This window comes from Saccostrea cucullata, unplaced genomic scaffold (genome assembly GCF_032062105.1).
Source record: "Saccostrea cucullata isolate Sc308-1 unplaced genomic scaffold, CSIRO_AGI_Scuc_v1 ctg6, whole genome shotgun sequence".
Classification (NCBI taxonomy): Eukaryota; Metazoa; Mollusca; class Bivalvia; order Ostreida; family Ostreidae; genus Saccostrea; species Saccostrea cuccullata.
The window spans coordinates 401,813-426,200 of NW_026938995.1; the positions used below are offsets into that span (position 1 = coordinate 401,813).

Below are 24,388 nucleotides of genomic sequence, written 5' to 3' on the forward strand. Positions count from 1 at the left end.
TATCATGCACTGCTTTGGACCAAAATGCACCATTCAGAAAGCAAAATGATATTTTTGATATTTACATATTATACTTGGGTATTTTATGTTTGCATGGATAAAATTTTGATACAAATAATTAAGCACTGGCATCCATATCAAATCCATTGTGCCTTTACAGGATTTATAATATATTTTGCCTATGGTATCTGGTTCAGTCAAGTAAACAAAAGTGTTCCTCAAGTTACCATTGACATCAAGGGGAGAGATGAGGAGGAGACCAGGCCTCTTCTGACTCAAAGCAACAAGTCCAGAATCTGAGTGCTGAAGACAGTGTTTGAAATACAGTATTAAAATTGTGATATCTTAAATAGTTGTGGAAATATATTTAATGAAGAAAATGTTAACTGATTAACAGATTATTGCAGTAAAAAATTCAAAGAGAGAGATAGACAGAGAGAGAGATGGTTATTTTTAAATTAAAAATTGCAATATAAATCTGTTTCACTTTTTAATCTGTGGTTCTTTTCTCATGAGCTTTAACCAGTTTACAGACAAATCTTTCATAAATTTTTATAGGACCTATTTTGGATGTGCTTATTGATAGTGACAATTTTTGAATGAAGCTTAGCACTGTCCATTAGCACTTCTGGTTACCTTTATCAAAATGATGATATTTTGGAACTTTTCTTGAACTTGATTTTTGGGAGTAAAACTTCATATATGTGTGGCGGTCAGCCGGGTTCGATCGCCGGTAGCGAGATAGCTCAGTTGGTAGAGCACCTGACCGGAGTTTCAGGGGACCCGGGTTCGAATCCTGGTCTGGTCCGCTGCATTTTCTCCTCTCCCGTTACATATGTAACTCCTTTCTTTTATTCCTTGAGTTAATAAATCTTAGCAAAGTGAAACTTACTCCATAACGTAGTTGTTGTTAACATTTTCATCCTCTTCTCAAGAGCCACTGGGCCAATCAACCAAACTTGGCAAAGATGGCAAAGAGTTTCTAAGGGGAGATAATTAAGAAATGGTTGAAAATGTCATGGGTGTATTTACAATTTTTCTTCTCAAAAACCAGTGGATTAGAAAAGATATAAATCATGGAAAAGCTTCTTAACATAATATAGATTCAAGATTTTTAAATTATGACACCCCCCCCCCCCCACCTGGGGGGGACCACAATGAGGCATCACAATTTTACATAGAATATATAAATATCTTTAAAATCTTGTGAAGAACAGCAAAGCTATATAAAAAATCTTTTCAGGAGCAGAAAAGCTATGTTTAGTCATTTTGACATGTAAACAGCAAAGTTAAATGCTTTATTTATATGGAGGCATCTTCAAGTAGTATAACCACACCCCCACCCACCAGTAAACTTTTCAATACTAAACTGATATGTGCTTTTACCTAGCTGATGTGACAGGGTGAGCATGTGACCCATGGGCCTCATGTTTCTATAAAGGTCACAGGAAGGTCATGGATTTTATCAACATTCTAATTATTCTGACTTTGAAAACTGATTATTTAAAGGAATTGAGAGTTTATCTTACTCCAAAAAGTGTTGAGCATGTTCTAGTCCATCTGTCAGAATCAAAAGTACCAGACATGTTTCCGAAAAAGTTAAATATTGAACAAAATTCACCTTTGGTGACTTGTTGATCTTCTTGACGTTGCGCGCGATGTTGGTGACGTTTAACGTTACGCTTTCATAGATTATTTCGGACCAACCCTACTTATGCAATGCCAATAAGTAGTCTGTTACACCATGATACAATAGTTGTTTAATAAGTACATGTACTCTGTAAAAAAAAAATCATCAAAACAAGATGTGTTTGTGAAACACCGAAACCCCCGAATGGCAGATAATGGCGAGATTTAAGGTTTCATAGATCCAAGTCAAACACAAAGGTCAAGGTCAATATATAAAAGATGTTGGTACTCCTAGAAAGGACGTAAGACCTCAAAAAAATTTGAAGGAAAGAACGTGTTTTCAGAGCTTAGCCATTTCCAGTATTCACAAGATCTCGTTCACCTTGATTTTTTTTTTAAGTTCCGAACAGGGGATGCTTACTCCCTCTGGGCATCTGATCCCACCTCTGTACTAATTGATGCTTGTTATATAAATTTAACAGTTTCTTCAACAGATTTTTAAAAATATTCCGTAGCACTAAAATACCGGTAGTTTGAACTCGGATATCCCATCTCTGCCAGTAGGGAGGACAAATATAAATAAAAATCCCGAATGTTTTTCTATCTAAAGCTCTTTCTCATGTAATTTGCATCGTATGTTTGTTTTTTAAGCGGGTTATATTCCAAGGTCAAACAACTTAAGTTGAAAAACAGGGAAGTACTTTTCACAAGAAAGACAAATGTGAAATATGAAAACCCTAATTCTTACCTTTACGTCTTAAGTTATAGCTAAGGCAAACAAACAGACACGATTAAGGGGCCATAAAAAACTAAAGGTCAAGGTCAAAATTGTATTCAATGGAATATTTTGTCAAAAAATACTCCCCTGTAAATACGAAGTTCCTTATTGGCTATTGAAAAGTTATGGCCAAGGTTAAAGATTTTAAAAAGTCGGCCAAACTCAAAGGTCAAGGTCACCCCCCCCCCCCCCCATAAAAATCCCTAGAAAGGCCATGTATCAATAAATTTACATGTGAAGTATAAAAGCCCAATCATAAACTCTTCAAAATTTATTATCTTTGCTAATAGGGAGGACAAGTGTAAATAGAAATCCTAAGTATTTTTCGATGTAAAACTCTTTTTCCTCGAATTTCCAAGTAAATGTTTCTCTTTTGTCGCCTCATCTTTATCCAATAAGGCATGGTTTGAACAAGATTGAATTTGAACTCAATGAAATTACTTCCCTATATGTTTGGGATATTTTCTGATATAATGTAGTTTTTGAGATTTTTGAGGTTTTCTTATTCAGTTTTATTTAATTTAATCCTCATTCCTTCGGGGTTAAATAAACCAAATCTACACAACATGAAGATGTTTCCATAGTACATGTATAAGCTTAGCTGCAGAACTGTAGCTCTCCGAAAAAATACAGATCTCCGGTCTATCAATATTTTCGGAGAGCTACAGTTCTGCAGCTAACGTCGTGTAGAAGAATACATATTGCTTTGAAAAAAAAAATGAGTTTCAGACGAAACTGAGCGGGCACGTAGCAACAGGGGGAGGGGGGGGGGGCAGGGGGGCCTGCCCCCCCCCCCCCACTTTTTTTCCAATATTACTTATACTATTGAGAATGGTCATTGAAAGATGGGTTAACCCCCCCCCCCCCAGTTTTTTACTACGGTAAAGTGATATAAGGGAAATGTATTGTATTTAAAAAAATTGATACTGGAAGAAGTCGGCATCTGAAAAAAGTTGGCCTCTCCCCCCCCCCCCCCCCTCCCCTTCCCCCCTCCACGAATAGGATTTTCGAGTTTGGGCAATGTTTTTTTTTGCTTGTCAACTTTTCCAGGTAAGTAAAATAAAAATTCTCTGACTGCTCCCCCCCCCACTTCCAAAAACGATGCTACGTGCCTGCTGAGAGCTGTGTACTTATGCGCCGGACGACGAACGATGACCCGACCTAAAAATTCAATTTTACTATAAATGCTTGCTTATTCCTAATTGTCACACAGTTGCTGATAGATACATATATTAGCGTCCATGCCATCTATTGGTTTCTTTTAATCATGCAACGTTTAGATGTTGACAGGGATACGTTTCTAACATCACGGTGCAAACAAAGTGCTAATTGCTTTCCAACAAAACGTGTTGCTATTCTTTTCCTGTGAAGCTATGGATCTCCACGTTCAGAGCTTACTGTGACCCAAGTAAGTACACTGTACATTGGTTTTTCTTCTTTCTTTTGGGGGGATGAGAACAGATGGGTTAATTAGAAGGGGGAAGGGGGTAGGTGGCGCATATAGACGTGAAAATAAATTATTTGTCAGTGTGTAATCTTGAAAAATGACGGATTAAAAAACAAACGTTTTATGTAATTGTGTACTTTTAAGATCACAACGATATTTCATGGGAACATTTTGAATAATGCATGCATCGATCTACATTCTTAAAACGTGAAAAATGTTTCAAACTATAGTTATTGTCACCATCTTTTCGCTGCTCATCACATGCAAAGAGCATTAGCTGTTTTCTCGCATGTCTCGTTCAACCAGACGCTCGGCTGTCTCTCTGTTGGTCGGAGATTTACGGAGACAGCCGAGTATCTGGAACTACTGTTGCCTGATTCAGTGTATCCGCTCCAATTGATCTGAATTACATTATATAAACTAAAATGAATTATGCCCTGCCCTTTTTTGGTGTCTTAAAGGATAGAGACACCATTATTTATGGTATATTGTAACTGTCATATTTGTGTGCCCTTTCTTCTCTGTATTCATATAGGCCCCTAAAGATATAAGCAAAGATACATTTTTGAAAAGCAGATCAAACTTCAAGGTCAATGTCACGGAGTCAAAAACTATGGCATATTTGGAAAGGTCTTGTCACATATGTAATATGAAAGTCAGTAGGTACAACTTCAAGTTCAAGGGCACAGGGTAAAAAAATCATAGTATATTTGGAAAGGTCTTCTCAAAGGTAATGTTCTAATGAAATATGAAAGAATGATCTCTTCTCATCCAAAAGGTATTACAATGAAGCGCGTTGAGGTGGTAAAATTCCCCGTTTGAATGGAACGTTCTGAGCTATCTTTAGAACGTTGATTGTCAGACAATGACACGCCCAATTCTTTAGAAAGGAAAAATCAGTCAAATGGTTCATTCGAATACCCGTAGAACAGGTATTCCATAAATACAATAGCCAATCAAATTGACGGTCTACATAAACACAGAGCAATCACGTGTTCGACCAATACATGTGTTATGGAAACTCCAATAAACATGATAAATTCATAATTATGTACAAAATCGTTGCAATACGTGTTTTACAGAAGCTGGAACTTTCTAAATCTCTCTTATAACTTTAAAAATCTCCATTTCGGTGAAACTCATGTTGCTTGTCGCAAAGAATGGGGTGTCCTAAAACATTACGACGAATATACAATGAAGCGCATTGAAGTGGTAAAATTTTCCGTTCGAATGGAACGTTTTGAGCTATCTTTAGAACGTTGTTTGTCCTAGGATGACACGCCCATTTCTTTAGAAATAGAGAAAACGGTCAATTTGTTTATTCGAATACCTGTAGAACAGGTTTTCCATAAATATAATAGCCAATCAAATTGAGTCTAAATAAACACTGAGTAAACATGTGTTGGACCGAAACATGTGCTCTGGTAACTTCAACAGACAAGATAATTCAGAAATATGCAAATATTCGTTGCAATTTGTGTTTTACAGAAGCAGGGAGTCTCTAACTCTCCCTTCTTATTTTTTTAAAGCTCCATTTCAGTGTAACTCATGTTGCTTGTCGCGAAGAGTGGGGTGTCCTACAATGAAGCGCATTGAAGTGGTAAAATTTTCGGTTTGGATGAAACGTTCTGAGTCATGTTTTGTACGTCAATTATAGCAGAATGACACGCCCATATTTTTAGAAACGAGAAAGAAATATTCGTCGTAATGTTTTAGGACACCCCATTCTTCGCGACAAGCAACATGAGTTACACTGAAAATGGGCTTTAAAATATTAGAAGAAAGAATAAGAGACCCCCTTCTGTAAAACTCAAATTGCAACGAATATGTACACATTTTTGGACTTATCATGTCTAATGAAGTTACCACAACACATGGTTCGGTCGAACACGTGTTTACTCGGTGTTTATTTAGACCGTCAATTTGATTTGCTGTTATATTTATGGAAAACCTGTTCTACAGGTATTCGAATAAATAAATTGACCGTTTTATCCATTTCTAAAGAAATGGGCGTGTCATAAGATGACAATAAACGTTCAAAAGATAGCTCAAAACGTTCCATTCGAACGGAAAATTTTACCACTTCAATGCGCTTCATTGTAAAATATTACGGCGAATATTTCTTTCTCGTTTCTAAAAATGGGCGTGTCATTATGTTATAATTGACGTTCAAAACATGACTCAGAACGTTTCATCCAAACGGAAAATTTTACCACTTCACTACGCTTCATTGTATCTTGTTCGTTTCTAAAGAAATGGGCGTGTCATTCTGTTATAATTGACGTTCAAAACATGACTCAGAACGTTTCACCTAAACGGAAAATTTTACCACTTCAATGCGCTTCATTGTACCAAGGTTAAGGTTTTATGACAGACTGACAGACAGACAGGGTGACAGATGGACAGACTAACAAACGAATGAGATTAAATGTCCTTTCTCTTTTGCTAAAGCGGGGGATAATACATGTAATAGTAATATGTCATTTAATTAACATATTAGTTACAAATGCCCACCCTTTTTTCCCAAACCTTAATATCAGACTTAGCCACACCAGTGAACATACATCTAAGATAAGATATCATCCGTCTTTTGTTGTGGTCTTTCTGTTTTCCTTGTCTGGCTCATTTACTGCAGGGAGGGGTGGGGTTCGAATTTACTTTTGGTATTGTTTTCTCATCATCGGTTACTAGTATCGCCCTGGCAAATTTTGTGATCTGTGGCATGCGACAAAGTGTATAAGGGACGTTGCATCGTTTCTTAATTGAAAGTGGTAGGGTGCAGCCAGAAGGAAATATTGAACTTTCCTGAAAAAATCCACATGCCAGAAAAAAAAACCCAGAAAAATTGTGTAAACTCGAAACCCCCCCTTCTTGTGTGTGTTGGGGGATGTTAGGTTTCAACTTCTCTCAGTACCATTTTATACATTCACTACCACAAAACCTTTATTTCAATTTAATGCATTACTGAAGCAAAAAAAAAAGTGAAGTGGGGGGGGGGTGTCAATAAACAATTCCAGTAGTGAAAAGTTATGTTTGAAAAAAAGTGTACCCCATGACTTTGCTATTGTACGGTTTTCTTTTTGCATCTTACTCTCCTGCATGCATTAGGAGAGTTACAATTTTTTGTCGCTACCGAGTGCTGTGTAGCATGTGCCGTCTACTCCGGTGACGTCTGATTACACTGAATGGTGAGGGCTTTAGGGCTTTATATAGAGGTCCTCAGATATAGCGAGTGAACAATCGAATATGGCGGAAAAGTATTCCTTCAACGAATCGTGTTTAGCTTTTACTTTAGAGCTTTATCACGTTTTTCAAAGTCACATGCATAAAAATTTTCACCGTCAGATTTCTTTATTTCCATAAAATATAAACAATTAAGAATTACTTACATAACCTGACTACACGTGTTTGTTTTTCTGTGATTTTTGCAGCTGTTTATTGGAAACGAAGTTTAATAATCCACAATAGTCTTTATTGATTGCCATGATATGCTCAGGTGTGCTTCTCATGTTGATTCATAGGGTACATGTAATGGAAAATTTTACGTGTTCAGCTTCAAGATGCATGCAGGCACGTACATAATGTAGAATCATTTTTGAAAAGTTGCCCCCCATCCCCACCCCTCCCCTTGATGTTACGTACCAGAAATGATCGATTTTAAACTTATTCCCTAATAAAATGTTTGTTCAAAGACCTACATAAAAGTAAAAAAAATTGTGTAACTTTGAAATAAAAAACAACAAAACAAACATCTCGAATAAAGAAAACGGTGAAAAAAAAATCACCTATATAATTTTTTTTTTACATTAAATTGAATATTTCTTTTACATTGGAGTGAATAGAGATTTAGAAAATCCAAAGAAAAAGTGAAATCATATATTACTCTGATGATCTTTTATTATTCTATCCACTTCTCTTCGTGCGTCATTCCTAAACTTTGGAAAAGAAACGGGGGAATAAGCCGATTCTTACGCCTACATAACGGAAGATAACAAATCAATTAAGGTAGTCCGATCCTCAGGTTTATAAAATTAGCAGTTAAGTAATCAAAAATACTCATAAAAATATCTCTGAATCCACAAAAAAGTTATGTAAATTTATCCACAGTTTTACTTTTAAGTTAAAGATTAAAGTTAATCATATTATATAGGGAAAATTGTCAAATATCCAATATTTTTGCAGAAAAAGCGAATTGGAACATCAGCAATGCATTTTCTAATTGCAAATTGATCAACAAATATATTTTAGGTTAAAAAACGATAGGTATCCAGGCATGCAGAGAAATTGTCATGATTTTTATGCTTATTTGGTATTTTTGGTCTTCTTTTGGTCTTCTTTTGGTTTTCCGTCATGTTTTCTATAATACAAACTTCATTTTGATGCATTTCAAATTAAATATTAATTTTTGGAGTTATCCTTCCTGGCTGAGGATCGGATATCCTTAATTCATTTTTCACAAATTTCACTTTTTGTAAAATTGATGAAATGCTTATTACCATTCGCATACAGAATTGACAATATCTGAAGACTTTGTCAGCATAATGGAAATAATTAACACAACTAAATGGCAACACGCTCATTTTTCACAACAAACTGACTTTAATTGGATTCTGTAACCACATTTTTACATTTTTTATACATGCCTATACTCACTATTAATATTAACTTCCAGTGTCTGTGGTGGTATCTTTTCTGTTATTTTTTTATAATTCAAAATGTTGTCAAGTTTTTACAATTTTGTAGAACAGATTCACAGAAATACTTTTCTTTGGATATAATATTACTGGGTTGCTTAGAAGGGCGCTAAATACTCGTAGCATACATAGCCATAACACGGTGTATCCTGTAAATCGATTTAGCATTAATACATGGAAACTATCATTGAATTACGAAGATCTGTAAGAAGAAGCATATTTTCTTTGTTAAAAACATCCTGATTGTACACACAAGTACTCTGAAGCTGACATCAAAAAGATACTTAGGTTTATGATTGACAATATCTATGTGGTTTTTGGAGACCAGGTCTTCCAACAATCTATTGGAATTTCCATGCGTACCAACCGCACCCCGTTTTTAGCAGAGCTATTTTTGTATTCATATGAACAGAAATTGTTCAAAATCTTATACGTGAAAAGAAGAAAACACTGTGGCCTTCAACTCGACATTTATATATATCGAGGACGCATTGTCAATTAAGGTATTTTGTGTAAAATGACCATATTTTGTACCTAATAAATGAAAGGTCCGATATTTTTAATATTGGTAGTATTTTGAAGATGTTAGCAAATAAAAATGTTCCACCAAAGGAATTTACAAAATTTTGATTATTGTCCAAATAATTTCACCTTGAATTTTACATTGAAGTCTAAGGGCAGCGCATGTTGTTATAAGATATTGCAAAAAGTAATTTGAATTTCAAACAAATCTCTTAGTGAATATATTATATGCATAAACTCCCTCCTTATTAAACTATGAAATAAGATTCATTTATTTACCGCAGAAATTTGAGAAATCAAAAATTTTCTTCTTTTCATCAAGGGCAGATAACTCTTCAAAAACTTTCAATGTGCAAAATGACGGTCTCCTTACATGTTATCAGTCTTGTGAATTTGGTTCATGTCACTTTTATCATTATCTAGCAATGTGTTTTTAACTAGTTTAAAATTATTTAAAATCATTCAAAATCCCTTCATTATACATTGAATACCTTAACAATAGTAATTTCCATTCTTATGTCGATACGATATATCCCGGTGAGCTTGAGATAAAAGATACTACAGATTCTGTCACATCTGTCTCATATTTGGTTATTTTACTTGAAAAAGACGTTAATGATAATCTACCAACCAAGCTCTATGTATTATTTAGAGAACGAGACGGGTTCTGTATCGTAGATACAAATTTGGGGGTGGACGAGTGCGTAGCACGAGTCTCCACAATTTGTATCTACGATACAGAACCTGTCGAGTTCTCTAAATGATTTGTGACACGATCAATCAAAAATAGCTCCGCCCACTTTATAACTGTGCAGCATCCAAACTTCCGCCAGAGTTCTGTAGATGAGGCCCCGACGGGGAGTACGCACCCGTAGAATATATATTTCCACGGAAAACGCAAGATTCGGTCAGATTAGTTTTGACAATTTAATGGGAAAAACGTAATCGAGTGATGATCAGTCTTTATGGCTAAGTGGAGGATTTAACCGTTAACTTATTGTTGTGGTCTGTTGTAGATGGAGATTTATCATAATTTATTTCAGGGGTCTTAAAATCCCGGTTTAACTGCATGGATTTACAAAATCAGGATATTATACAGAAAACTCTTCAATGGACTTTGATTTCACTTATTTTTATTTTCTAATTGCATTGCGACATTAAAAACGAAGTGAAAGATACGTGCGGCTGTCGTCAGCGATAAGGATTTAAGATGAATTTTTTAAAAATAAAAACGCGTAAAAATGGACTTGAACAGCTGTTGTCTTGAACGAGTTTGCACGAGGAGAGTGGATGTTTTCTATTATTGCGAATTTCCCTTTTCGTTTGGATCGAAAAATTATGTGCAGATTCTGTGTGGAATAAGTTTTTAAAAGTGACTGAGAAATTTTGATATTTTACATTCACAGAGAAATATTTCTTTAAAATTTATAATGGGAAAACATCAGCATTTACTATTTGTACGTGCTTTTGATAAATTGAACCATATTTATTTTTAGACCATGCTGTATTTTAGATACAGAATAGTTGGCTAATACAAGACAGTATATAGGGCCAGTACAGAACGGAAAGTAGCTCCGCCCACCATAGTGCCGTTCTGTATTGCTAATATAGAACAGTAAACTTCAAAGAAAAACACCGCTTTCGTGTCACAAGATAAACGTGATGACCTTTCAATCGTCAACTTCCCTTACTTATGCAGCAATATACCTGCATACGGGATTTATTTGTCAGTTGATTCGATACGCAAGCGCATGCTCTACATATGAACAATTTCTAAAACGAGGTAAATTATTGACAAACAAGTTGATGAAACAAGAATATCGACGGTCTCGTTTAAAGTCATCATTTCGTAAGTTCTATGGTAGATACATGGCCTTATCAGCAAATATATCATTGAGTCAAATGCTGACTGACGTTTTTCTTACTATAACTGTTAGTAAATTGTTTATACTGAATTGACGACGGATTTTTCCGTTATTTCCCGATCATAACAAGGGGCACACGGCGGATGTGACCGGTCGGCAGGGGATGCTCACTTCACCATGGCCCCTAATCCCATGTCTAATGTTGGGGAGGTCCATGTTTGCTCTGCTCCTGTTTTGTATTGTTTTATAGACTTTTGATCTTGAATACTATTCATTATCTCCATATGCTTCATAGGCTTTTGGTGGTTTTCAAAATTTCAAGTCCTTGTATTCACTTATAAGAAGTAAATGTATTAATTAGGGATGTCAAAATTTTTAATAATTGATATTCGAATATTCGATAGGAGTATTCGAATATATTCGAATATTCGATAAGATAAATATCTTGCATTATAAAATATATATTTTCACTCCCCTGTCAATCCGTATAGGTTTTATGCCATTATCTTGGAATAAAAACTTATGTGTAGAGTTTGGTAAATGCTACACAATTATATATTTTTAATTATCTATTATATGAAGAGTACATGTACACATCCAAAATGTAATGATTTTTTTTTTGAAAATTCTAAAGATTATTTTGATATGTTTCAAATTAGTTGACCATCTTAATAAAGTCAACACTGATAACTCCTATGAATTTTTACCAAGCAGAACAATTAACTAATGGAGAAAAAATTACTTTTTGCTGATTACTTTCCTGATAATTTATTTTAATGATATTTACATAAACAAGGGATTCATGTGTTTACTGTAAAACTGTGTCCTTACAACAATACAAGCTGATTGTAAGTACTTGGCACAATTAGACCACTAATTAAGTGAACAAATGAATGAATTACTTTAACAGATACACTATTTACACCTTTAAGGTAATCCAAGAAGAGTGTCATTTAATCTTTTACAAACTAGATTCAATTTATAATGAAACTTGCCAGGTTTTTCTTTCTTTTTAATGCTTAAAAACGAATATTCGAATCATAAATTAAATAATTTATATTCGAATATCAACTCATCGAATGAATATTCGAATATTCGTTGACATCCCTAGTATTAATATGTAACTGGGTGATAACTGAAATGAGTGATTACGCAAGTTGTTCAGAGCTCTGGAGTCTGCCAAAACAAGGTCCGAAGTTCTTTGCACAATATCAAGGTTAAGAAAAGTAAATAACGAATTCTTTTATGATAAACTAAATACAGAGAAAATGTAATAGCTCAACGTCAAGAAAAAAAAAAGTATTTGAATTCACGAAAGATAACGATCCCTTTGGCCAGTCACACTTACTGTAAGCCCCTGCATGTGTACAGTGTATTTATCAGTAAAACAGTATCAATCAGTAACAATACGTATAGTATTAGTAATATTTATATGCTGTCGTGTACCGAATCTATTGGGAGATATAAACACCATAATTATGCAGGTGATAATGCAATGATGTTTCATAAATAAGAAAATTGACGACGACAAGCCGGAGTCATCTTGTTTGTCGTATTTTTTAGTTGCTGACTGGCCGTTAACGAATACAGTCTGTAAAACCTCAAAGATGAAATACTGCATTGCTGTGACTCATAGTCTTGTCATATCTGTTAATGAAAAAAATCAATTATTCCTAAGTACATTGTTGTTGTTGTTTTTTTTTTTGCAGTGGAACTATGTACAAAAGGACCTCCCGCTTCTTTCCCCGGAGGCCGTCGAGTATGCCAGAGACTGAGAGCAGACGAGAATTGCATAGTACATTGGAGAAACTGGACCACAGTATAGGTACCCCAGTTGTTAATACATAGCCATATAATAATGCTACCATTCTTACAATGTTACGTTCTTCTCTTTCATCTATCTCTTATACAGTAGCATATTATGCACGTAATGTTGAAAAAAGTCCTTATTTTGGCTAAGAAGAATATCTTTCCAAAAACTTTCCGAGTTATGGATGGCCCTTTCTGTCATCTCCGCAATGCTTGTTACAGTATTTTTAGTATGTACTGGCATCGTTTCTTTCATTCAAAGGTAGGAAGAAGAAATCCATGATGCAGGAGAAGTCGGTCACGGTTTGGAACATCCAGAGAAAAGCTTGTTTGGGCGCTCTCTTCTTTGTGTACGTCTTGTTATCCGTGCCCTGTATCATAGATCTCGTGCACTATCTGATCTCCAGCAAGGAACTAGAAGAGGTAAACATTACTCCTCTACAACGACCGTGTATGGTCATTCTGCCTTTCTTATAAAGATTTCAATTAACTTTTTACATGTATCTTGATTAGGATTTGTTTCAATTACTCTTGTCCAAAATGTTTTCGATACTAGTATCAAGAGTAGAAGAAATGTAGTTTCAATTAAGATAACCATGTTATTTTTACCAAATTTGTCCTGTACAGCCTAAAGTTATATAGCCTAGAAATATTATATTCTAGAAAACTTGTACCGGTACTATGTTCATCTGTGAAGAATTTCTTTACAGACTATACAAATATTGGAAGAAACAGTGAAACTGCATTCCTCGACAACGCGGGTGATTCATGGTTTCCACTGTTTTTTGATGAACATAGACTGTGAAACGCGCATGTTGCATCTTCTCTCCGAAAGTAAACACAGGTGTCTAAGTGAAGATCACTTGTTTGAAGTAATCACTGCGATTGTCAAGTCCAGCCCGCAAAACAACAGCTTTAACCCCGCCATAAATGGGTCTACCCTAAGTGCCTTTTCGTCTTATCCTTGTGCTGAAACAACATTCCAGAACTTGCATACTGCAGCTCTTCCAAAGATTGGCTCTCTAGTGGTCCAGTCTTTAAAATACATACGTTCTTCTTACGCTGCTTTTGACGTTTTGGTCAAACTGTACTGGAACTGTTTTTCGAATGATCACACCGAGATGCATCATTTTCTTCATGAGGTTAATTACATAAAGGGGCACCTGTTGTCTTTCTTTTTAAAGGAAAAGTCACGTGTTTCAATAAAACAGCTGGACATTCTCTTGATAGAGAGGTTCAAACTTTCAACAAATGGATCATCCGACTTGTGTTCAACAGCGATGCTTCAAGAATATTTGTCGACTGTTAACGAAATAAACGACATATCAAGTCAGCACCTACAACTTTTGCTAAAGTTTACTCAGTCCGAATATAAATGGTCAATAATTGTCCAGTCCATGTATTTTTTTGTTCTCCTAAGCCTACCATTCATCTGTTCTTGGCATTTTGTCGAGTACTGGCGTAAGCTTGTGCTGGTCCATAATTTATCACAACGATACAACATGGTAACCGATCAACTGATGAAGGAAAAAGTGGAGTTTAAGTCCATACTCAGTGAGGTCATTCCAAGGTCGAATTTCGGCGAAGTTGTCTCGGAAGGCTCCAGGATGTCTTTGATGTCCTCGGCGTTTAGACCAGACTCTCAGTGCGAGCCGGTACAAGTATCTTTTTCAGACACTGAACTGTCCGATGGCGGCGAGGAAACGGATCGACCGGTTCGAACCTCGAGGAGAATATCGTCGTTAAATCGGTTCAAACAGAAGAGTGTACCGATGGGAACAATTCACGAGACATACAGCATATACGACAAGATAACGAAGAAACTGTCCTGTAAGCGATCCAATCCGTCCTTGTCGAACGAAGTAACGATATTTCGATCAGACATTGTTGGATTTTCTCGAATTATGAAGTATTTCACGGCTTCTGAGATGGTGAACCTGGTGTCGTACCTGATGAAGTTGTTTGATGAGCGGATACAACTGTATGATGTGTTTGTCTTGGGTAGAGAGGCGGACTCTTTCACCATTATCTCCGGTAAGTTTCGTGTTCGTCAGGAAAATCCTGAAATGTTGAGATTTTTTAACACAGGCGTAGACTTGCTTATGGTTATCTGCAGAACTGTAGCTAATGAAGAGTAAACAAGTCCTCTTTTGTGAAAAGAATATTTTCAAACAACAGATGAGATGAAAATAAGAATCCAAAATTCGTCGCATTTACTTGTAATCAACAGTATAATTCAAAGATTCGTTGACTTGCGATAAGTTTCAGTATAAAAATTTCACTGACGTTAGTTAAGCATTGATATCGCTCTATTTCCATTTCTAATTTTTTTCTCTGTGATAACTCTTTGAAAGTTAGGGGTAGTTATTTCTTGATAATTCTGCCGGAATGTAAATTAGGCAGGTCGATAGGTCGGGAGCTAAGGAGGCCTAATACGCATGCAATTCTCGTGCGCATCTGTCTCTGTGTCTGACGCTAAGGAGGCCAAATATGCAATATAATGAAATTTGGAAGTCATCATGTCATTTAAATCTATTTATCTACATTTTTAAAGTCTAAATCTACAATTTTATTTCACAATTGAAATATCGCTAGTTAGGAGGGTATATTATTGTTGATGCCCTGACATACCCTCCTAACTAGACAGTGAAACTACAGTTGAAAATATATTTTTGTTTGTTTAACGTCCCTTTGAGAATTTTTTTTTTGAGTTTTGGGATTCGAACCAGCGACAAAATGATCAACTTCTTACTCTAGAACAAACGCTCTAACCTAGAGCATCACGCGGGTATAACAATACTTTTAACAAAAATACAGCTCCTAGATGGTATACCTTTTTCTGTACAAAATTACTCTTTTGCAAACGATAAATCCATTTTGGTAATCAAAACAATAGTGTAATTGACATTCGCTATTATCAGATTCCTATAAAGATTTGAAAATTTTAGCAACAACACAGAGTGGGATACGTTAAACAGTATTTGGTACAACTGTAAATTGGATATTTATTGACAATCATTCACAATTACAAGTATATTACATGATTTTGCAGGTATTACATCGGCACAGACAACTCGCCACGCTTCAGAAATTGTCAACATGGCACTAGATTTGATGTCAATCAGTAGCGATTTAGAATTCCAGACAGGCCCCGAGACAAAATTGCGGCTCCGCATGGGAATTCACACCGGTAAGCCTGAGTTTTATCTGCTGGTCAATATAATTTATAGTTATCTGTTGAAACTTTCCTTCGAATTTCAAAAATTACAATCAAATCAAACCACATTACCTTGGGACCGAGTATTCGAGTTAAAACCTTGACATATATCCATGGTATTCGAGAAAGTGAGGTTCGCGATACTGAAGTCCGACTGTAAAAATATTTTTCTTTTTTCTTTCTTACAGGTGTTGCCTACAGTAGACAGGTTGGTTTTCCAAGACCGCGGTTCAATATTTGCGGGGACATTTTAGAAGTTGCCAAAAAGATCGTGCAAAATGCGCAGCGTAAGTTTAAACTTTAAAGTGAACATACTAGATTAAGTATTTCATTGGGTAGCTAAAAGCAGCCAACTCTAAGAACATTAATTACGAGATAATTACGATTTTCTAGCCAATCAAATTCAAGTCAGCGAAACAACATATCAACTATTGTGTAGACAAGTTGCATACAATCTAGGAAAGAGTGGTCACGTCACCACCGAGGTAAGTTAATAATTTGAAAATCTTATTTTTTAGTTATTTCTCAAAACAAACTATGCATTAATATACACTTAAACCTCGTTATCTCAAACTCGATTGGAATAAGATTGATTGATTGATTAATGTTTTACGCCGAATCGGCAATATTTCAGCCATATATCGGCGAGATTGGAATAAAAATCTAACGATATGATCTGAGTATTCGATTGTAAATTGTTTTAACGTCCCTCTCGAGAATCTTTCACTCACATGGAGACGCCACCACATGCCGGTGGAGAGCTGCAAATTTTGTCCTTTATTCGGCACTCAGGGCCATTGAGCAGGGAGGGATCTTTTTCGTGCCAGCACCTACGCGACACGGGACCTCGGATTTTTACGGTCTTCTCCGAAGGACCGGTCTCCACGTCCCACAGTGGTATTCGAACCCGCGACGTAAGGATCAACTCCTTACTTCGCGACTCTAGAGCAGACGCTCTAACCACTGCGTCACGCGGGCGACTCCGAGTATTCGAGGAAAAGTGATTGGGACTTCTAAATTACTTAAGACATATCCATGGTATTCAAGATATCAGTGCTTAAGAAATTGAAGCTCAACTGTATATTGCATTCCATTATAAATACTAGTATTTTAAAATTATTTCATTAATAATTGAATACATTGATAACAATTCAAACTTCCTATTAGGCAAATAAGAATATCAAGGTTTACACCCTGAACGGACGCCGTGTGTCAGAGGATGTGACAGCCAGAGACTGCCCAGGGAAGAGGACGGCGTGGATTCCCATACAGCTGGAACAGAAAGCACTTTACAGGTTGGTAATAACTGCCGAGATGTTGAGCCCAAGCAATTACACACTTTTTAGGAAAAAAATGTTTAATGAATGGATATCGGTACTCTATTCATCTAATTTATTGTTGTTTCATTGAATTTTTAGTTTATTTTTGTTCAATTTTTCCAAATTTCAAGCAATTTGATAGCACATTTTAATTTGTTTAAAGGCCTACAAAAGAATTAAATCAGATTTTGTTTTAAATTACAGATTTGAGGCTGAGGAGAATCGCTATCTGGCTCCGTTGAACTGGATGATGCCGAGCTGTTCCTACTCCATGGCGTCTGGATCGACGTCTCCCAGTATCTCTCACACCAGGTGTGCATCACGTCAAAGTAATTCCAGTCGCCCCCTCCGGCTCTCCCTACAGGAGTCCTACAGGGGACCCTGGGATTCCAAGCTTGGCAGTGCTAGTCTCGACCTGTACCAAAGCTAGCGGAAATGGCACAGAACGGGCATTCCAAGCTTGGCAGTGCCAGTCTCGACTTGTACCAAAGCTAGCAGAAATATCACACAAAGCATCAACTCCCGAACTAATTAGAGATGTCTACATTTGAGGATTAATTTTTTATAACTCCTAAAGAATTCCTTAATATCGATTTTTTCCTTTAAATCTCATTAAGAAAAATATTGTAAATACCAGAATAATTTTAACATTAATAAATTCCTTAATAAATTCCTGAATATCTGCTTGACAAGTTAAAAATCCATAATTTGATCAATAAAAAAATGACAAAACTCTTTTGGAAGCTTATTTGGTTTATTTGTTTCAAAGAGAGGGAAGTATGTTACATACAATGTTGATATCAGCGAAGCTAGTTAAATGACTAGACATTTTGTAGAAAAGGAACACACCACTAAGCAACAGATCTAAACAAACACACGCACACAAAGAAAATCTCCATATACTAGAAAACAGATGTACTATCTCAATCCAGAGGAACAATCTTCTATTTAAGTAACCTTTTCCGATGCGTGAACACTTAATATGTGGAGTAATCTGACATCATACCACTCTACGTCATCATACCAAAGTGTATAAAGTACTTAATTAACAGCAGTTCTAAGCTAAAATTGTGCTAGAAAATGTTACACATGTATAAATTGTATTAAGCAAAAACAAACTGACATTATTTTATCATGGCAAAACAAGTAAAGCTATGGTTACTGCACTCTTATTGATCATAATATTTTCTTTCAACAGAAAACTTGATTCCACTAAAGCTTAATAAAAAAAAATTATAATCTAAATCATTTTAAATAATATTTGTCATAATGCTCAGAGTTATCAGTGAGTTTATTTTACTTTTTCTGGTCAGCTCTGTGGGTAAAAAAAAAACTTTAGTAACTAATTTTAATGATCTGCATCCCTTCTACACAAAAATAAGGATAAATTTTGTAGACATGACAGAACATGTATGCTTACACTAACCCAAATCCCCATGCTCTTATAAATTTAATGGCACTTCTAAATGGAAAAATAAGATCTGTTTTCACACACACACACACAAATTCTATGTCTTTTGGACTCGCATCTCATTAGTACACACATGGAAAAGGATAATTCAGTATTATCTATACATATTGCACATCAACAAGGAAGGTAAAAATAGAGGCTTAGATGCCACAAAGCTCACCTGAGCCATATTTCTCTCTCTGAACAAATGAAAATGAAAACAATCAATGTGGACATAAGCTTACAGTCCTGACTTACAGTTTTCAATCACAGTACATTGAAGCAAGATATGAATTCTTCCCACTGTAATTTTGCCACTTTATTGGAAGTCCATATGTTTCTTTGTTGAATGTTGACAGTTGACTCACTACTGAAGCCATGGTAGCCCCCCTCTTGTCCTGAGGACTTGGAAGCTATAGAGCCACGAGCAAGGTTCTGTATTAACTAATTGATGAACTGCTGTATCATTCACAGGAATGTGTTTATTGTCAATATAATGTTTGCCCTAATATTAATCTTGACAATAAGTCTTCCCTTGACAAAACTTTGCCCCTTTATTGAGACCAAACCCCAGTCTTGGGGGCCATAAGTCAGGTGAATCTATATATCACAAAAATCATGAAGGATGATTGCAAGATCATTCTAATTATAGTTGGAGTCATTAATTTCGTTATAAAAAAGAAATGTTTTCTTAATTTGGCACACTTTTACTCCTGCTGACAATTTGAAACAGCTTGAATTTAAAATCATTAAGGATGGTTTAATGCAGATCAATTCAATTGTCACCTTCCTATTTCTACTACATATTATTCATCTTCAATTGAAAAGAGGTTCCCATGGGTGTTTCGAGTCTTATTTGCTACAAAAAAAGACCACTTAGTCTGGATAAGTACGTAATGAAATATTAATTGACAGAATTCAAGACAAACAGATATACAATAGGAAATTTGATCAGAAAAAGCTGGCTCATGAAATCTACAAATAATCATGAATTAATTGTGATAAAAATTGATCAAGAAGAAATGCAAAAAAAAAGAGTACATTAATCTGAGACACCGTCGATTGTACATAATGCACCAAATAATGACATACAATATTCATTTTCTTATAAAAACAAAATTGATTTGTTATCATGGTTACGAGAAACAAATGAGGAGACCCCACTATTTTGGAGGGTAATATATATACTACTGAAACAGTATTATACAGATAATTGATTGAGTGTGGTACCTCCATTACAACTTTAATAGGTTAATTTCTGAAAAATTCTGCATTTATGTGTAACAGAAATGAATGAAATTATACATGTATGTTAAACAAAAAAAATATACATCTTCTTACTTGCATGCTAAGGCAATCTGACAACTTGTTAAAAATATGAACTGTTATACAGATATCTGATAGATGGCGATTAAGAAACATTTAGCAAATCTCAAAATAGACATTTTTTGTAGCGATAATAAAAAAAAAAACACAGCATGTACAATGTATTTAGTTTCTTCAGTCATGTAACTGAACTAATGCAAGGATAAGCATAGCTAGCAATAAATATATACTGAAAAATATGTACATCTTCAAGATTCAATAAAAAAAATCACAGAGATATTCTGGTAAGCAATGCAAATATTTATCAAAAAAAAAAAACAAATGGCGATATACAATAACAGAAATGTTGCTAACTGCTGGAAATGTAAACAGAACACAAAATGGACTGTTGCTGCTCCACAGGATAGTCAGGGAGGGTGGTAATTACCCCCCAGGGAGGTGGCGATTGCTGGTCAGTAGGGGGATGTACACATCGTGTTAATCTGCATTGTCCTTGCGCTTCAATTTCTCTGGATTCTCAGAGGCCATATGAGTGAAGTCTTTAAATACATCATTAAATGTTTCATCTCCTGTGGAAAATGAGGACAGGGTTGTATGTTAACTTTTTTCATCAACAATTACAAGAACATACACGTGAACAATGCTGAATAAGACTAAACACATCACAGACACTTTTGTTAAAACATGATTTGAGTACCAGTAGAAGCAACTTAACTGAATGCTTATTAGTAAATTTAAAAATGTTAATTTCTGTTCTTCCCATCATTCAAAAAGCCTAGGTACATTATGATTGAATAGAAAATGAACAGTCATTCAGTCACAGTCACATAATGTACCATATTCTCCCTTATGAATAGCATCCAATTTTACAATAAAGGAATATAAATCTCTGAGATCACATCTCACCTGGATTTCCTCCGTCTTCTTTCATGTCCTCATTTAACTTGGCTAATCTCAATCTAAAATAAAATATGTCATATTTATAACTCATGTGACTTTTATTGTTGGTAGAGTATAGAAAGAAGTGCTCTCATTCTAGGTTTTAAAGGATCATTTTACAAATTGGTCCAGTGTGCAAGACTGTTGTGCTGATGCTCAAATGTAATAATTTATAAGTATACCAAAGAAAAAAAACGTGTCCCTTGGACAATTAGAGCAAAGTATGAGGAAAAAGAAAGAAAATCATTATAAGAATATTCTTATTTATCTATTTACTATTGCAGTGTACTTTATATCAATCTGAACTTTTAAATTTTATAAGAATATACAAATCCAGTGTATATAAAAAAAATCTACTTTCTACAACTTGTTTGACATTTGTTTGTATATATTTGAGGTAACACATATATAGACCATAAAAATAATCTCCATCAGACTTAACTATAAATGTACTTAAAATGTACTTACAGTGTTACAATATCAGCATTGGCAGCATTGACTGCTATCTTTAGAGGATCCTATAGGAAAGAGAAATATAAAAGAAGGCTCACATCAAATAATATATCAACCAAACATTCCATACATAATCATCACATCAATATAACAATCGAGTATAAAGTCCAGACAAAATGATTGCCAGTGTTTTTATAGGTGCTATAACTGACCTGTCCACTGTCATCCTCAGCATGTAAATCTGCTCCTCTCTTCAGGAACTGACAAACTTGTCTATAAAAAAAATCTATTTCATAAAAAACTGATTCACGAGGTTAAAAAAAGGTAAAATAAATGAAATCTCAGGTTGCATGGGAGTAGTTTTGTATGAGTTTGGTTCTTTGAGAAATGCCCTATCCTTACCCTGTGTGTCCTTTGATAGTGGCATGGTGGAGAGGGGTTCTCCCTTTCTTGTCTTTGCGATCAACTTTAGCACCATTCAACAACAAAAATTCAGTTACTGTTAAAGAACCCTGCAGATATGAACATAGAATGAAAAAAATGATCCCTGACAATTAGAATTCAAAACATAAGAATTCAAAACATAAGGACATCATCTGATACATATTCGCTGTTTTCCTTTTTTTAGAATAACAGATTACAGGTTCATGTTGACAACTTCTACAGTAAAACACATAACAAAACTATTATACACAATTTTTTGTCTACATGGTCACATTTTTTATGATGTGCTATAGTGAATAAAAAATATCCCAGGAAGTTCATAAGAAGCATGTTTTCCTTCATATACCTGAACATCCTGACTAAGTGTCTACAGCTTTCTAATGTTTCAACTTACAGTATCTACAGCTTTTCAGACATTCCCATTTAAAGTGTCTAAAACTTTCTGACATTCCCACTTATAATTAAGTGTCCACAGCTTTCTGGCATTCCCACTTACAGTGTTTACAGGTTTTTAGACATTCCCACATACAGTGTTTACAGCTTTCTGTCATTCCCACTTACAGTGTCTACAGCTTTGATTTAACATTCCCACTCACAGTACTTACAGTTTTCTGACATTCCCACTCATGGTACCTACAGTTTTCTGACATTCCCACTCACAGAGTCTACAGCTTTGTTCTAACATTCCCACTCACAGTGTCTACATTTTTTGACATTTCACAAGTCTACAGCTTTGTTCTAACATTCCCACTCACAGTGTCTACAGCTTTCTGACATTCCCACTCACAGAGTCTACAGCTTTGTTCTAACATTCCCACTCACAGTGTCTACAGCTTTCTGACATTCCCACTCACAGCGTCTACAGCTTTGTTCTAACATTCCCACTCACAGTGTCTACAGCTTTCTGACATTCCCACTCACAGTGTCTACAGCTTTGTTCTAACATTCCCACTCACAGTGTCTACAGCTTTCTGACATTCTAACTAATAGTGTCTACAGCTTTCTGACATTGTAACATGCAGTGTCTACAGATTTCTGACATTCCCACTGACAGTGTCTACAGCTTTCTGACATTCCCACTTACAGTGTCTACAGCTTTCTGACATTCTAACTTTCAGTGTCTACAGCTTTCTGACATTCCCACTTACAATGTCTACAGCTTTCTGACATTCCCACTTACAATGTTTATAGCTTTTTGACATTCCCACTTATAGGTCTACAGCTTTCTGACATTTCCACTGACAATGTCTACAGCTTTCTGACATTCCCACTTACAGCGTCTACAGCTTTCTGACATTCCCACTTATAGTGTCTACAGCTTTCTGACATTCCCACATACAATGTTTACAGCTTTGTTCTAACATTCTCATTCACAGTGTCTACAGCTTTCTGACATTCTAACTTACAGTGTTTACAGCTTTCTGACATTCTAGCTTACAGTGTCTACAGTTTTTTGATATTCCCACTTACAGTGCCTACAGTTCTTACATTTTAACTTACAGTGTCTACAGTTTTCTGACATTGTAACTTACAGTGTCTACAGCTTTCATTAGGGGTGTCTTTCCCTCATCGTCCTGGTTGACCCAGTTCGGGTCAGCTCTGTTTGCCAGGGCCTCTAACATGACGGGGAGGTTGCGGGCCTGGGCTGCCTTATACAGCAGCAGATTGGGGTCCAATTTACTCATGTCCTCCCATGAAGTCGTAGAAGTTGTGTCATCTCCATCTTCTAAATCTGATCCCTCTGAACTCTCAATGTCTATACCTGGAAATTTGTTTGTAAAAGATTGAACTCTTAATAAGTTGAGACTTATTTTGACCAATTCAAAAGCTACAAGAAAGGTTGTTGTGTGTGAAGTACAACTTCTTAATATGTTATTTACACTATGAGAAAACTTTCTAAGATTTTGGGCAGTTACTCCGATTTTTACTCAAAGAAAAAGACCAGCATACATCTAACAAGAGGCCCATGGGCCTTATAGGTCCCCTGAGCATCATGCAACAACTTTCAAGTGATTGAATTTGGTTCATGTTTTAAGCCAGATGCTATGGCATTCACAATTTTGAAAGAGGCACCATTGATCATCATAACTATATACTTTGCAGTTGCTTAGTCTGGTAACTTAATACCCATAGGCAGGGTAGGGGAACAAAAAATACATTTCAACTAATCATTAATATTCACAATAATAAGTAGTGTCCCATACCACACATGAACCCCTGAACTTAGGTCCACACAATACACAATTTTTGAAAAGGCACCCTTGCTTATCAAAAATATTTCATTAATACCAAGGAGCAGATTTCAAACAATTCATTCATTTTCAGTATATAAGTAGAGCCCCAGCTCCATATGGTACCCCTGACCCTGGGGCCTTGAAATTCACAATTCTGGAAGAAGGGCCCTTGCTCATCACAACTATAAAGGTAGTTCATCTGCTTAATACCCAGGAAGAGAGAAAAAAAATTTCAAAGAATTCATGTATTTTCACTATATAA

The 24,388-nt window shown here is 35.5% G+C and overlaps 2 protein-coding genes across 4 annotated transcripts in view; one reads left to right on the plus strand and one right to left on the minus strand.

Moving 5' to 3' along the window:
- The window catches only part of LOC134252030 (uncharacterized), a 29,869-nt gene extending 11,953 nt beyond the window's left edge, over nucleotides 1-17,916 (plus strand). Inside the window, exons 15-21 of the mRNA XM_062734450.1 lie at nucleotides 13,007-13,167; nucleotides 13,455-14,778; nucleotides 15,797-15,934; nucleotides 16,150-16,248; nucleotides 16,355-16,446; nucleotides 17,129-17,256; nucleotides 17,485-17,916. Of these exons, the coding sequence (XP_062590434.1) occupies nucleotides 13,007-13,167; nucleotides 13,455-14,778; nucleotides 15,797-15,934; nucleotides 16,150-16,248; nucleotides 16,355-16,446; nucleotides 17,129-17,256; nucleotides 17,485-17,710 (2,168 nt within the window). The 3' untranslated portion in view covers nucleotides 17,711-17,916. The remainder of the gene's footprint in view (nucleotides 1-13,006; nucleotides 13,168-13,454; nucleotides 14,779-15,796; nucleotides 15,935-16,149; nucleotides 16,249-16,354; nucleotides 16,447-17,128; nucleotides 17,257-17,484) is intronic.
- Nucleotides 17,917-18,015: 99 nt separating this feature from the next.
- LOC134252058 (arf-GAP with coiled-coil, ANK repeat and PH domain-containing protein 2-like) overlaps nucleotides 18,016-24,388 on the minus strand; it is a 43,766-nt gene continuing 37,393 nt past the window's right edge. For all 3 annotated transcript variants that reach the window (XM_062734496.1, XM_062734495.1, XM_062734494.1), the window contains 6 exons: nucleotides 23,425-23,654; nucleotides 21,851-21,960; nucleotides 21,661-21,721; nucleotides 21,464-21,513; nucleotides 20,963-21,015; nucleotides 18,016-20,625 (listed from right to left, as the gene is read on the minus strand). In XM_062734496.1, coding sequence (XP_062590480.1) covers nucleotides 20,534-20,625; nucleotides 20,963-21,015; nucleotides 21,464-21,513; nucleotides 21,661-21,721; nucleotides 21,851-21,960; nucleotides 23,425-23,654 — 596 coding nt within the window. In that variant the 3' untranslated portion in view covers nucleotides 18,016-20,533. The remainder of the gene's footprint in view (nucleotides 20,626-20,962; nucleotides 21,016-21,463; nucleotides 21,514-21,660; nucleotides 21,722-21,850; nucleotides 21,961-23,424; nucleotides 23,655-24,388) is intronic.